The 14,820-nt window shown below is 41.4% G+C and overlaps 1 protein-coding gene across 9 annotated transcripts in view; it reads left to right on the plus strand.

Moving 5' to 3' along the window:
• Positions 1 to 14,820, plus strand: part of pnpla7b (patatin-like phospholipase domain containing 7b) — a 340,731-nt gene that overhangs the window by 258,060 nt on the left and 67,851 nt on the right. For all 9 annotated transcript variants that reach the window (XM_072566409.1, XM_072566407.1, XM_072566410.1 and 6 more), the window contains one exon: positions 8,893 to 9,049. In XM_072566409.1, coding sequence (XP_072422510.1) covers positions 8,893 to 9,049 — 157 coding nt within the window. The remainder of the gene's footprint in view (positions 1 to 8,892; positions 9,050 to 14,820) is intronic.

Consider the following 14,820-nt stretch of genomic DNA (forward strand, 5'->3'; position numbering starts at 1 on the left):
ATGATGTCAAACACTTTGGGCTGTTGTCTAAAGATCATTTCTTCTCATAAGGCCCTGCATCATTTAATTATAATTTTGTACACTCCACAGGGCAGAGGGATTAGCTAAAACATACACAAAGGTGCTTCCTGCTCCCACATCAAAGAATAAACATATACTATGGGGGCAGTAACTGAGATTGACAGCTAAGTGGACCAAACCATTGTGCCTTCTTTGCCATCGTTTCTACCACATGCTCTCTTCATCGCAATGTAGGTTCTGTTTCTTGCTCTCCTTCAGTGGTTTATATTTACAAAGCAGCAACATGGAAGGTGCAGTAATTATTCAATGAGAACTATAGCCAGTCGTAAGAGAACATTCTGTGGGTATTAAATGCAACGGAATGGATTTTGTTTTTGGGTGGACGGGGGTGTAGCTGGTTTATGAAGAATGTTATTGCAAAGTGGAAACACAGTGGGATTGAGAGGGGATGAGAGGTACACACAGCCAGTATTGAGTGTGGATGGGGAGATTAACAGCATGGAAATGCGTTGCGGTACAGTCAAGTCTTGCACATCAAGAGCAGGGTGAGGGAGATCAAATCTTGTCCATTGGGAAGAGAACTGAAACTTCTGGGTTTGGTAGATTTTGCTCAGTAGCTGATAGACGTTGTTTAGTCAGGTGGTTGAGCTCAGAACAGAATTGAAGAGTACAGAAAACATAAAAGATTGATAACCTTCCTGTATGTTTTGTTAGGAGCTGTGAACAACATGACCAGTGGAACGTGCAAGGTTCTTTTTTCTTGCTACCTTTAAGAGTTATTGATTAGAGAGTAGGAGAACATATGCTGTCTCTGCTTTGTTTCTCTAAACTAAGGCTGCTGTGTCCTGACTGAATAAAGGCTGTGACTTTCCTGTGCATGTCCCTTGGTTCAGTGATTTTTTTTACGAAGGAGCCACGTGGTTGAGCTGTACAACACATCTTCATTTGATCATTGTTGTTCTCCCATCATTGGACAGTTATCTCAACTGCTGTGGAAATTGCAGTCATAGAGTCATAAAGATGTATGGCATGGAAACAGACCCTTCGGTCCAACTTGTCCATGACGACTAGATATCCCAACCCAAATTAGTCCCACCTGCCACCACCTGGCCCATATCCCTCCAAGCCCTTCCTATTCATATTCCGATCCAGATGCCTTTTAAATGTTGCAATTGTACCAGCCTCCACCACTTCCTTTGGCAACTCATTCCATACACGCACCAACCTCTGAGTGAAAATGTTGCCCCTTAAGTCTCTTTTATATCTTTCCCCTCTCATCCTAAACCTATGCCCTCTAGTTCTGGACTCCCTACCCCAGGGAAAAGACTTTGTCTATTTATCCTATCCATGCCCCTCATAATTTTGTAAACCTCTATAAGGTCACCTTTCAACCTTCGATGCTCCAGGGAAAACAGCCCCAGCCTGTTCAGCCTCTCCCTGTAGCTCAAATCCTCCAGCCCTGGCAACATCCTTGTAAATCATTTCTGAACCCTTTCAAGTTTCACAACATCCTTCTGATAGGAGAGAGACCAGAATTGCACGCAATATGTTCCAAAAGTGGCCGAACCAATGTCCTGTACAGCCGCAACATGACCTCCCAACTCCTGTACTCAATACTCTGACTAATAAAGGAAAGCATACCAAACGCCTTCTTCACTATCCTATCTACCTGTGAGTCCACTTTCACGGAACTATGAACCTGAACTCCAAGGTCTCTTTGTTCAGCAACACTCCCTAGGACCTTAACGTTAAGTAAGTAAGTCCTGCTAAGATTTGCTTTTCCAAAATGCAGCACCTCGCATTTATCTGAATTAAACTCCATCTGCCACTTCTCAGCCAATTGGCTAATCTGATCAAGATCCCGGTGTACTCTGAGGTAACCTTCTTTGCTGTCACCTCTAATTTTGTCATCTGCAAACTTACTAACTGTAACTCTTATTCTCACATCCAAATCATTTATATAACTGACGAAAAGTATTGGACCCAGCACTGATCCTTGTGGCACTCCACTGGTTACAGGCCTCCAGTCTGAAAAACAACCCTCCACCACCACCCTCTGTCTTCTTCCTTTGAGCCAGTTCTTTATCCAAATGGATAAACTGAAGTCCATATTGATCACGTTCACTACTCTGCCCTCATCTTTGTTTCTTCAAAAAACTCAATCAAGTTTGTGAGACATGATTTCCCACGCACAAAGCCATGTTGACTATCCCTAATCCGTCCTTGCCTTTCCAAATACATGTACATCCTATCCCTCAAGGATCCCCTCCAACAACTTGCCCACCACCGACAACAGGCTCAGTGGTCTATAGTACCCTGGCTTGTCCTTACCGCCCTTCTTAAATAGTGGTACCACGTTAACCACCTTTCAGTCTTCTGGCACCTCACCTGTGACAATTGATGGAACAAATATCTCAGCAGGAAGCCCAGCAATCATTTCTCTAGCTTCCCACAGAGTTGCAGAGTACACCTGATCTGGCCCTGGGGATTTATCCACTTTCATGCGTTTCAAGACATCTAGCACTTCCTCCTCTGTAATATGGACATTTTTCAAGATGTCACCATCTATTTCCTACATTCTACATCTTCCATGTTCTTTTCTACATTAAAATTGATGCAAAATACTCATTTAGTATATCCCCCATTTCCTGCGGCTCCACACAAAGGCTGCCTTGCTGATCTTTGAGGGGCCCTATTCTCTCCCTCGTTACCCTTTTGCCCTTAATGTATTTGTAAAAACCTTTTGGATTCTCCTTAACTCAATTTTCCAAAGCAATCTCATGTCCCCTTTATGGCCTCCTGATTTCCCTCTTAAGTATACTCCTACTTTCTTTATCCTTTTTCTAAGGATTCACTCGATCTATCTTGTCTATACCTGACATATTCTTCCTTCTTTTTCATAACCAAATCCTCAATTTCTTTCTTCATCCAGCATTCCCTATACCTACCAGCCTTTCCTTTCACCCAAACAAGAAGTACTGTCTCTGGATTCTCATTATCTCATTTCTGAAGGCTTCCTATTTTCCTGCCATCCCTTTACCTGCGAACATCTGCCCCCAATCAGCTTTTGAAAGTTCTTGTGTAATACCTTCAAAATTAGCCTTCCTCCAATTTAGAACTTCCACTTTTAGCTCTGGTCTACCCTTTTCCATCACTATTTTAAAACAAATAGAATTATGGTCACTGGCCCCAAAGCGCTCCCGCGCTGATATCTCAGTCATCCGCCCTGCCTTATTTCCCAAGAGTAGGTCAAGTTTTGATTAACTTTTGAGGCTAACACCTTTGGGTTTCCTAACAGTAAAGCGCAAATCAACAACAGTGGCCTATTTAGGATTTTTTAAATATAAACTACCTATTTGGAATTTGTGCAATTCAGCATTGGCTAATCATTTTAGCTTATTTGCCCATGTTACATGTCATGTTACACTGGTTCCTGGTGTCTCTTTATGTACAAATTTAAAGCCAGAATTGATAATTTATATGTTTTAAAGTTACCTTTGTTTTTTAAATGGGCATCTTGTGATGCAGCAAATACATGAATAGTTGACTCTGCTTTTAACGTTATCTGGACATTGTCAATGACTTTGTAACTCGAATAAAATTTGACATTTGTTTCTGGAAATCAGGACTACCATTTTGCATCGCATAATTACCCTCAAGTGCAGGGAATTTTATTAACCTGTGATGGGTCACTGGCACCACAGCAGTGTTGCATCTGTCCATGTATCTCTTGATGATGATGTTGCCCATAAGCTGTTGTAATTTCTCTTTGCTGCACTAATACATGCTGACATTTGTTTTACTCTGCACTGCTTCGTCCACCATCTGTCTTCCGTCGCGAGGCTGGATGTTGTTGGCAGATCATTTGATCCTGAGGGTTTGCTGAACAAAGACCATCACGTTGTTTCAATCATCGACTGTTATTCCAGGGCTCGTAGGAGAGGCCTTTTTCTGCCTTCCCATTTCACCTCCGTCTAACGTTCCTCGGTGTTTTTTTAACTGAAGGCAAATTCCTTATTACGACTGTGGATTGCTGATTCAGTGAAACACAGACCAAGCGCTGAACTGGGACAGATCAGGGTGCATGTAATTCAACAGTATAAAGAAAGCCTTGCATTTAAGTAGCACCAATCGTGACCTCAGACCTGCCACAAAGTCCTTTGCAACCAATGGAAGTGTACCTGCTATTGCAGACCTCGGCATTTTACAGCCTGCGGGCCATAAAATTTGGTCATTCCTTTGGTCATTCCTGTCCAGCCCACTTGAGGTCAATCTTAAATTAGAACATAAATGAAAAAGTATTTACACCATGCACGCAATACAACTGTTGCTTTTGTTTTGAAAAGGATGTTTTTTTTATTTTCGTATGGACGCACATGCGTGTGTATGTGCATGAACAGCTAAAAGTGATGCTTGCTGGCTAGCCCTCAAAATGTCAGCACACACCATGATATGTCATATCCCACAAAATTGTCAGAAACAGTAAACAGTTTTCTGACGGTGAGTTTATTAAGGAGTACATGTTAGACTCTGCAGAACTAATATGCCTTGAGAAAAAGGAGGCATTTGAGAATGTGCCCCTCTCCCGACGCAGTGTAACGAGAAGGGTTGGGGACATTGCGAGAAATCGGGAGCTTCAGCTGCAGCACAGAGCGGTCAACTTTGACTTTTTTTCCTTGGCTTTGGATGAGAGCTGTGACGTACGTGACACAGCCCAGTTACTCATCTTCGTACGTGGGATAACTACGGACTTTAAAATCACAGAGGAGCTGGCAGCCATGTAGTCAATGAAAGGAACAACAACTGGTAAAGATTTGTTCACGGAGGTAAATGCATGTTTGGACACGTTGGGACTAAAATGGGACAAGCTGGCAGGTGTGACAACGGATGATTGTCCAAATCTAACGGGAAAAAATGTTGGACTCTTAAAGAGAATGCAGGATAAAGTGACAGAAATTGACCCTGAACAGAAATTGGTATTTTTGCATTGTATTATACATCAGGAAGTGTTGTGTAAGTCAGTGTTAAAAACTAACCATGTGGTTAATGTTGTAACTAAAATAGTTAACTTCGTCAGGGCAAGAGCTTTGAATCACAGGCAGTTTGTTGCACTTTTGGAGGTAAATGAGACTGAACAGCGTGACATAGGCTATTACACAGCTGTCAGGTGGCTCAGCCTGGGCAAAATACTGAAAAGTGTATGGGACCTGAGAGAAGAAAGGGAATGGTATTCCACAACTTTCAGATGCAGACTGGATTGCAGACCTTGGTTTTGTTGTTGATGTGACTGCACTTATGAATGAACTAAATGTGAAACTGCAGTGCAAGGGCCTTTTTGTGCATGAAATGTACAACTTGGTGAAGGCTTTTATGAGAAAGTTGCAGCTTCTCTCTAGCCAACATTCTCACCCACTTGCCAACGCTGAAGGAAGCCGCACCTTAAGCTGATCACCTCCACAGGTACTCATCGATGTTAGAAGCAGTGCGTGGTGAATTTTCAAGACCATTTCAAGACTTTAAAACAGTTGAGAATGAAATGCACATGATTTTTTCCCCCATTTACATGGAATGTGGAGAATGCACCCAGTGATGTACAGCTTGAACTCATTGACCTGCAATCTGACACACTTCTGACGAGTACTTCAGGTCAGTCTCACTGCTTGATTTTTACTCTTCCCTCAAAGAGGACCACTTTCTACGCATGAGGAGGCATGCTCAGAAGATTCTAGTCCTCTTTGGATCTACCTATATTTACGAACAGACATTCTCAGTGATGAAGTTCAACAAATCCAAATACAGATCCTCTATCACTGACAATCACCTCTCAGCTGTCCTTCGCGTATCCACCTCAGACATTCAACCAGATTTCAATGCACTTGTTCAAGCCCAAAACAGACTGGATTTTTCTCACTAAACAAGTAAAATGAACTGAAAAAACATCAAAAGCACTTACTGCTTTTTGTATAAAGTTGTTTGTTGTTTGTAATACTGAACAATAATGAAACAACTTTTCATTATTGGGTTGTGAGGTTAACATGTTAAAAATAAAATGAAATACCAAAATTATTGTTTTTACTGTTTATTTCTTCTATATTTGACCTATTCCACAATTTCATATCTTTTTATTGTAACAGAATATCCTTATTCTTTTGATTATAATTTTCAGTGCAAGACTGTATAATTTAGTACTTTTTACAATGGGAGAAAATTAATACTGAGCAGAATTATGTTCAACTTATTGTTGGTTCGGCCCTCCAACACAACTCAGTTTTCTCATGTGGCCCCTTGGAAGAATTAATTGCCCACCCCTGTGCTATTGTAATGTTTAAAGCATGGTAGTCAATTTGCTGAGAACAAGGTTGAGTGTAGGTTTTGTGCCAAAACTCAAGTCATAATTTTGCAGCCTTTATGACTACTCAGAATCATTTTGTTCCACCCACAAAGCTCCTTGACCTAAATACTGAGCTTGGCAAATTTCTCCTGATTGAACTTATTTGTGGCCCATAGAGGATGCTCTTCCCAAGTGTGGTACAGAGGAATTAGTCGGCACAATTAAAACATTGCTACACATTTAAGAATATACTCAAATTTGCTAGGAAACTGAACTAAAATGCCAGTGCAAAGTGAAACAACTCAATATAATTTCAGTTATGAAGCATATATACTGAGCATGTTTAAGTAGTGCTCACTTTTTTTGTGACAAATTTATTTTCAATTCTGTTAACACTAAAATTTATCACTTGACGATGTCAAGAATACATAATTTTGTTCAGTTATGCGAGCTGATTCTACATTTGATGAAGTTATAGAAATGTATTTTTTGCAGAAATTTGAGCTGTAGCCTAATGAGTATAATTCATACTAATTTCCCAGCTGCACCCAAAATAGAAACTCTATCAGCAATCTGTTCAGTGATAATGCTTGAGGGATAATTATAAACAAAGATAGTGGTGTTGACGTGAGCATGGAACAAGTCACCTTCCACACTTCAAATAGTGCCCTGCGATCTTCTGTGTCCATCTGAGTGGCAGACAGGGCCTCCAATTATCAATTACTTGGAAGGTGGTGCTTCCAAATGTGCAGGACTCATTCAGGACTGTATTGGGGCATGTCAGCTTGGATAGGGCTCTCTTGACTCAAATGAGATCTTCTGACTTGTATGTAAGAGTGCAACCAAATGAGTCTTCAGCAGTGTTCATAATCTCAAATTAAAGCTAATTTTCTTTTGAAACAAAAACAGAAATTGCTGGAAAAGCTCAGTAGGTCTGCTAACACCTGTGGAGAGAAATCAGAGTTAACATTTTTGCACCCAACCCAATATTTAGCCACTAAACTGATTGTTTTCCATTCCTTTGACTGTTCATTTGTTCTCTCTTTTTGGGCTCTATCCCCACCTATCATTTACTCCTTACCTCCTCTCCCCACCCTATCATCTGTATAAAAATCAACCTTTTCCTAGCTACCATCAGTTCTGAGGAAGGGTCATTGGACCCAAAGCATGCACTCTGATTTTTCTCCAGAGATGCTGCCAGACCTGCTGAGCTTTTCCAGTAATTTCTGTTTTCATTTGAGTTTTTATCTAATTTTCTTTTGTATTGGTTGGGGAGAAAAAGCAACAAGGAAAAATTACCTTCGGTATTATAATACATGTTCAGAGACTGCCATTTGGCAGAACTAATCAGTGCTGGGGTTCCACTCCAAGTCTTTCCCATTCCATCCACTTCATCTCAGTATTTATTCTATTCCCCTTTCTCAGGTGTACTCACTTAGTCTCCTTTCGAAAGCATCTGAGTTATTTGCCCCAATTTTATCCTGTGATAGTGAGGTCTAGATTCTAACTCTATTGAGCAAGTCTACAGTTTAAGGAGGAAAATACTGTGAATGCTGGAAATTGGAACCAAACATAAAGAATACCAGAGAAACTCAGTAGGTCTTGCAGCATCTGTGGAGAGAGGGGTATTAATGTGTTGAGTCCTGTAAGACACTTCTTTAGAACTGAAAGGTGTTGAAATATAGGTGCCTTTTATACTTGTGACAGAAGCACAGGAGGAACTACAGGGCAGGTGGTATGGAGGCCTGATGCACAAGACACAGGGATTGTTAATAGTGGGGAAAGAAGCAAAGATGTGAAAATGTGTAAATCAAGGTGTGAAAGAGAGAGAATTGGTCCTTTCTACTAAGTGTAAAGTAAGTGTGGGCGGCACGGTGGCACAGTGGTTAGCACTGCTGCCTCACAGCGCCGGAGACCCGGGTTCAATTCCCGCCTCAGGCGACTGACTGTGTGTGCGTTTGCACGTTCTCCCCGTGTCTGCGTGGGTTTCCTCCCACAGTCCAAAGATGTGCAGGTCAGGTGAATTGGCCATACTAAATTGCCCATAGTGTTAGGTAAGGGGTAGATGTAGATGTAGGGGTATGGGTGGGTTATGCTTCGGCGGGGCGGTGTGGATTTGTTGGGCCGAAGGGCCTGTTTCCACACTGTAAGTAATCTAAAAAAAAAATATGACACCGTTGTGGGAGACTGTAAGAAAAATGGGAATAGATATAATGTAGTTAGTTTCTGAAGTTAGGGAGTTCAATGTTCAGACCTTACAGGTGCCTCAGCAGAAAATGAGATGTTGTTCCTTGAGCTTGTGTTGTACTTCATTGGAACACTGCAGCAGGCCCACAGCAGAAATGTTAGTATCGTGGCAGCATGGTTCATTGAAATGGGCACGGTAATTCCTATAGAATTCAGAAATCTTCATCTCTGCCCAAACATAGCAGGTCTGACACTGAGTTGCTCTATTCTGTGTTTGCTACTGTCTGTTAATGTTGGAAAATGCTGGTCGATGTTATAAGCTGCAACCACATGAACTACATTTGTGTTTGCAGGGGCTGTTCTCAGGTGGGGATCATCCGAGCGATGCACGAGGCTGGTATCCCCATCGACATGGTGGGTGGGACCTCAATTGGCTCATTCATGGGGGCACTCTACGCAGAGGAGAGAAACGCAAACCGCACGAGGAACAGAGCCCAGCAATGGGCCAAGGTAAGACCAGTTGCCTGCCAACCACAACTAGAGAGGAAGATCATTTAAAGGGCAGAGTTACTTGCAGAGGAGTCACTATGTATACAAACACTGAGGTGCCCTCCAATAATGGGATGTTGCTGGTTGCATCAGGTGCTGTTTTTCCAGTAAATCGTGTGGCTCAGTTAGCTAACAATGATTGAGATCATGCAGAGGTGGAATTATCCAGCCTGGGATCGCTGAATTCATTACCTTCCACTACAGCTGCTCAGTAGTGATTACTCACTATTGCTTCTTGAGTGATGCACTTCTTAAATGGCAACTTCAGGGAGGGAGGGGTTTAAAGCTGTAGTTATTGAGAACCATGATTCTGTCACTGTCAGGAACAATGTTGTAGCTATTGTTATTGGAAATACCAAATTTCTTGAATGGTGAGGGAGGATATAACGAGGGAAAAGCGGTCAGTGCAGAACTTACAGGTGGAACTGAGGAGCAGTAAAGGATCTAAAACTATAATTTGTGTTGGGTACAGACTCCTTTGAAGTGCTAGATTGTATAAATGCACAAATTAGGCAAGTGTGTACCAAATCCAGAGTTGTATTAAGTAGGAGATTTTAACTTTAACACAGATTGGGGGAGTCAGACAAGCACCTGACAGAAAGATGGTGAATTTCTGGAGTGTGTCCGGGATAGTTTTTGACAGCAGTATATCTGAATGCAACAAGGGGGCAAACAATATTGGATTTATTAATGAGTAATGAGTCAAATTCAATTAGTAATCTAACTGTGTGTGAGCATTTATTAAACAGTGGTCATAACATGATTGAATTCAATGTCACATTTGAAAGTAAGAAGCATAAACCAGCGACGATCGTTTTAGATTAAGATAAGGCCAACTTTGACGAGATGAGACAGGGACTGTCCACAGAAAACTGGGAAAGTCTGCTCCTGGGTAAAACAGCTGAAGAATAGTGGGGAATGTTTGAAGAAACATTTAACACAAAACAAAGCCAGTTTGTAACCCTGAGGGGGAAAGGCTCCACTTCACAGGGGAAAGAAAACAGCCATGGACAATTAAAGAGATAAGGGGACTTTGTAAAGCTAAAAGAAAGGGCTTACAAAAATGCAAAAACCACAGATCCTGCTGAATGTGACAAAGAAAGATCAGCAAAAGGGTCATAACTTGGCTTATAAAGACAGCTAGAAGGGACTATGGAAGGAAACGTGCCGATGACATCAAAATGAATAAGAAGAAATGTTATAGTTATATGAAAGGAAAACAGGTGGTCAAGAGCAATGTGGGCCTAATAAAGACTGGAAGTGGAGATATTGTCAATGAATATGGGAAAATGGCAGACATATTGAATCATTACTTTGCCTCTGTATTTACAGCAGAAAATGAGGATAACTTGCCAGAAGTCACAAGGAAAATAATTCTTGTTTGGAAGCAGAAACTGAATTAAATTAATATAAATAACATAGTGGTTAAGAGGAAATTAATGGAATTAAAGAGTGACAGATCCCTGGGACCTGATGATTTTCATCCAAAGGTGTTAAAGGAAGTAGGGGGGGGCACACTATAGATATCCTAATTGTAATTTCTCAGCGTTCCCAAGAGACAGGGGTCATCCCTCTGGATTGGAAAATTGTGCATGTTACTCTGCTGAAGGGTGAAAGTGGAAAACCAAGGAAGTACAGACTGTTGCCTCGCATCGACAGTGGGGAAATAGTCAGAGTCTACAGTCAAGGATGAGTAACTGAACACCTTGAAAATTTTCAGTTAATCAGGGAGGCCAGTCATGCCTAACTAAACTGATTGAATATTCTGAAGAGGTGACTAAGGTACTGGACAGGGGAGTATGGATGTTGTTTATATTTACTTTCTGAAGGCGTTTGATAAAGTCCCATATTGAGACATAGAAGCCCATGGAATTAAAGGTAAATTAATGACATAGCTGGGAAATTAGTCGAGTGGCATTTGACAAAAAGTAGGGATAATGGGTGGGTGATCAATCATGTCCCACAAGGGTCTGTGGTGGGCCCTCAATTATTCATATTATTTATTAACTGCTTGGATAATGGCATATATACAGATTTGCTAATGACCGCATTGTAGACAGTGTAGATGACAATGTAAAATTACAAATGGATATTGATAGATTTGGTAAATGGTCAAAACTGGCCAATGGATTTCAATGTTAGCAACTGTGACATTATCCATGTTGCACAGAAAAAGAATAGATACTTTCTAGATAGTTTGAAGTTACATGTAGTGGATATCCAAAGAAACTTGGGGGTTCAGCTGCATAGATCTTTAAAATGCCATGAACAAATGCAGAAAATAATCAAGAAAACTAATGGAACGCTGGACTTTATATTGAGAAAACTGGAGCATAGGAATGCAGAGGTTATGCTGCAGTTATACAAAACCCTGGTTGGAGTACCGAGTGTGGATCTGCGTGTCACACTTTAGGATGTATTGGCTTTGGAGGGAGGACAACATGTGTTTACAAACATGACAGCCCGACTTCATGGGTTAGTCATGAGGAAAGATCATACAAATTAGGCCTATTATCTCTAGAAGTTAGAAGGTTAAGGAGTGACCTGATCTAAGTCTTAAAGATATTAACAGGAAAAGGCAGGGTAGCTAAACTCTTTCCACAGTTTGCACAAAGCTAGAACTGGATTCTCGAACTAGGGGCACAGTTTAAGAACGAGAGCCAGACAGTTTGGGAGAGATGTTAATGAAACCCTTCTACACGCAAAGGGTGATATATGTTTGGAACTCTCTTCCACAAACAGTAGTGATACAGGATCCGTTGTTAATTTTAACTCTGAGACAGATAAATTTTGGTAAGCAAAGGTATTAAGGGATATGGGCCAAAGACAGGCATATGGGGTTAGGGCACAAATCAGCCATGATGCCATTGAATAGTGGGACAGGCTGGAGGGGCTGAATGGCCAACTCCTGTTCATAAGTTGTGGGGGTAGGTGTCACTTTGGGGGTTGGTGGTATGATATTAATACTCGCATTGTCAGAGGGTGTGATGTTGGTAGTGTTGTTATTGGTGTTAAGTGGGATCATAGAATTGCATTTCCAACAGAAAGTTGTCTGTTGATCTGTCACTGATTTGCACCAAAAGGTCCCCAAGGGTTAATTGAAACAAAAACAGTAAACACTGGCGAAACACAGAAAGTTTGACAGTATCTGTGGAGGGAGAAGCATTTTGAGTCCAATGACCCTTCATAAGTGAAATCAGCTGGGCAGTGGTATTTGTGCTGCTGTTGGGGTTGGGGCGGATATCGGAGTGTGTCTGGGAAAACTTAACAAGCAGTGAAATTTACCTGTTTGGGAGAGGTCACAGCACAAAAACAGATTAGTGAATAGTTTTAAGTATAGCGGGGGGGAGAGGAGGTGGGGGGGAGGAGGGAGGGGTGGGCGGCAGCGGAAACACAGGAGGTAGTGACAAAAGAGATCACTCTGAGACTGATACAGTTTGGAAAGGGACCAAGTCAAACAGACAGGGTAGGCAGGGACAAATTAGAACAAGGTAGGATTGATAAATTAAAACTGAATTTATTTAAAAGCAAGAGGTCGAACAGGGAAGGCAGATGAACTCAGGGCATGGTTAGAAACATGGGACTGGGATATCATAGCAATTACAGAAACATGGCTCAGGGGTGGACAGGACTGGTAGTTTAATGTTCCAGGATACAAATGCTACAGGAAGGATAGAACGGGAAGCAGGAGAGGAGGGGGAGTGGTGTTTTTGATAAGGGATAGCATTACAGCTGTGCTGAGGACGGATATTGTTGGAAATATATCCAGGGAAGTTATTTGTGTGGAACTGAGAAATAAGAAAGAGATGATCACCTTATTGGGATTGTATTATAGACCCCCTAATAGTCAGAGGGAAATTGAGAAATCTGTAAGGAGATCTCAGTTGTCTGTAAGAATAATAGGGTGGTTATGGTAGGGGATTTTAACTTTCCAGACATAGACTGGGACTGCCATAGTGTTAAGGGTTTAAATTAAGAAGAATTTGTTAAGTGTGTACAAAAACATTTTCTGATTCAGTATGTGGATGTACCTCCTAGAGAAGGTGCAAAAGTTGACCTACTCTTAGGAAATAAGGCAGGACAGTTGACTGAGGTGTCAGTGGGGGAGCACTTTGGGGCCAGTGAGCTTAATTCTCTTCATTTTAAAATAGTGATGGTAAAGGATAGACCAGATCTAAAAGTTGAAATTGGAGAAAGGTCAATTTTGATGGTATTGGGCAAGAGCTTTCAAAAGCTGCTTGTTTCAGATGTACACCGGTAAAGGGACAGCTGGAAAATGGGAAGCCTTCAGAAATTAGATAACAAGAGTCCAAAGAAAGTATATTCCTGTCAGGGTGAAAGGAAAGGCTGGTAGGTGTAGAGAATGCTGGATGACTAAAGAAATTAAAAGTTTGGTTAAGACAAAGAAGGAAGCACATGTCAGGTATAGACAGGATAAATCGAGTGAATCCTTAGAGTATAAAGGCAGTAGGAGTATACTTAATAGGGGAAATCAAGAGGGCAAAAAGGGGATATGAGATAGCTTTGGCAAATAGAGTCAAGGAGAATCCAAAGGGTTTTTTACAAATACGTTAAAGACAAAAGGGTAACGAAGGAGAGAATGGGCTCCTCAAAGATCAGCAAGGTGGCCTTTGTGTGGAGCCGCAGGAGATAGGGGAGATACTAAACGAGTATTTTGCAACAGTGTTTACTGTGGAAAAGGACATGGGAGGTATAGAATGTAGGGAAATCTATGGTGACATTGAAAAATGACCATATTACAGAGGAGGAAGTGCTGGATGTCTTGAAACGCATAAAAGTGGATAAATCCCCAGGACTAGTGCTGGGTCCACTACTTTTTGTCATTTACATAAATGATTTGAATGAGAACATAAGAGGTATAGTTAGTAAGTTTGCAGATGACACCAAAATTGGAGGTGTAGTGGACAGCGAAAAGGGTTACTTCAGATTACAACAGGATCTTGATCAGATGGGCCAATGGACTGAGGAGTGGAAGATGAAGTTTAATTCAGATAAATGCGAGGTGCTGCATTTTGAAAAGGCAAATCGGGTCAGGACTTATACACTTAATGGTAAGGTCCTAGGGAGTGTTGCTGAACAAAGAGACCTTGGAGTGCAGGTTCATAACTCCTTGAAAGTAGAGTCACAGGGAGATAAGGTAGTGAAGAAGGCCTTTGGTATGCTTTCCTTTATTGGTCAGAGTATTGAGTACAGGGGTTGGGAGGTCATGTTGCGGCTGTACAGGACATTGGTTAGGCCACTTTTGAAATATTGCGTGCAATTCTGGTCTCCTTCCTATTGGAAGGATGTTGTGAAACTTGAAAAGGTTCAAAAAAGATTTGCAAGGATGTTGCCGGGGTTTGGAGGATTTGAGTTACAGGGAGAGATTGAATGTGCTGTGTCTGTTTTCCCTGGAGCATCAGAGGCTGTGGGGTGACTTTATAGAGGTTTATAAAATCATGAGGGGTATGGATAGAGTACATAGACAAGGTCTTTTCCCTGGGGTGGGGGAGTCCAGAACTAGAGGGCATAAGTTTAGGGTGAGAGGGGAAAGATATGAAAAAGACCTAAGGAGACCAGAATTGTGCGCAATATTCAGAAAGTGGCCTAACCAATGTCCTTGGATATCAAGCACTAATGAGCAAATTTAAAATCGACATAGAAATAAAATATTGCAGAAGCTGGAAATCTGAAATAAAAACAGAAAAGGCTGGAGAAACTCATCAGGCCTG

The sequence above is a fragment of the Chiloscyllium punctatum genome, chromosome 49, assembly GCF_047496795.1.
Source record: "Chiloscyllium punctatum isolate Juve2018m chromosome 49, sChiPun1.3, whole genome shotgun sequence".
NCBI lineage: Eukaryota > Metazoa > Chordata > Chondrichthyes > Orectolobiformes > Hemiscylliidae > Chiloscyllium > Chiloscyllium punctatum.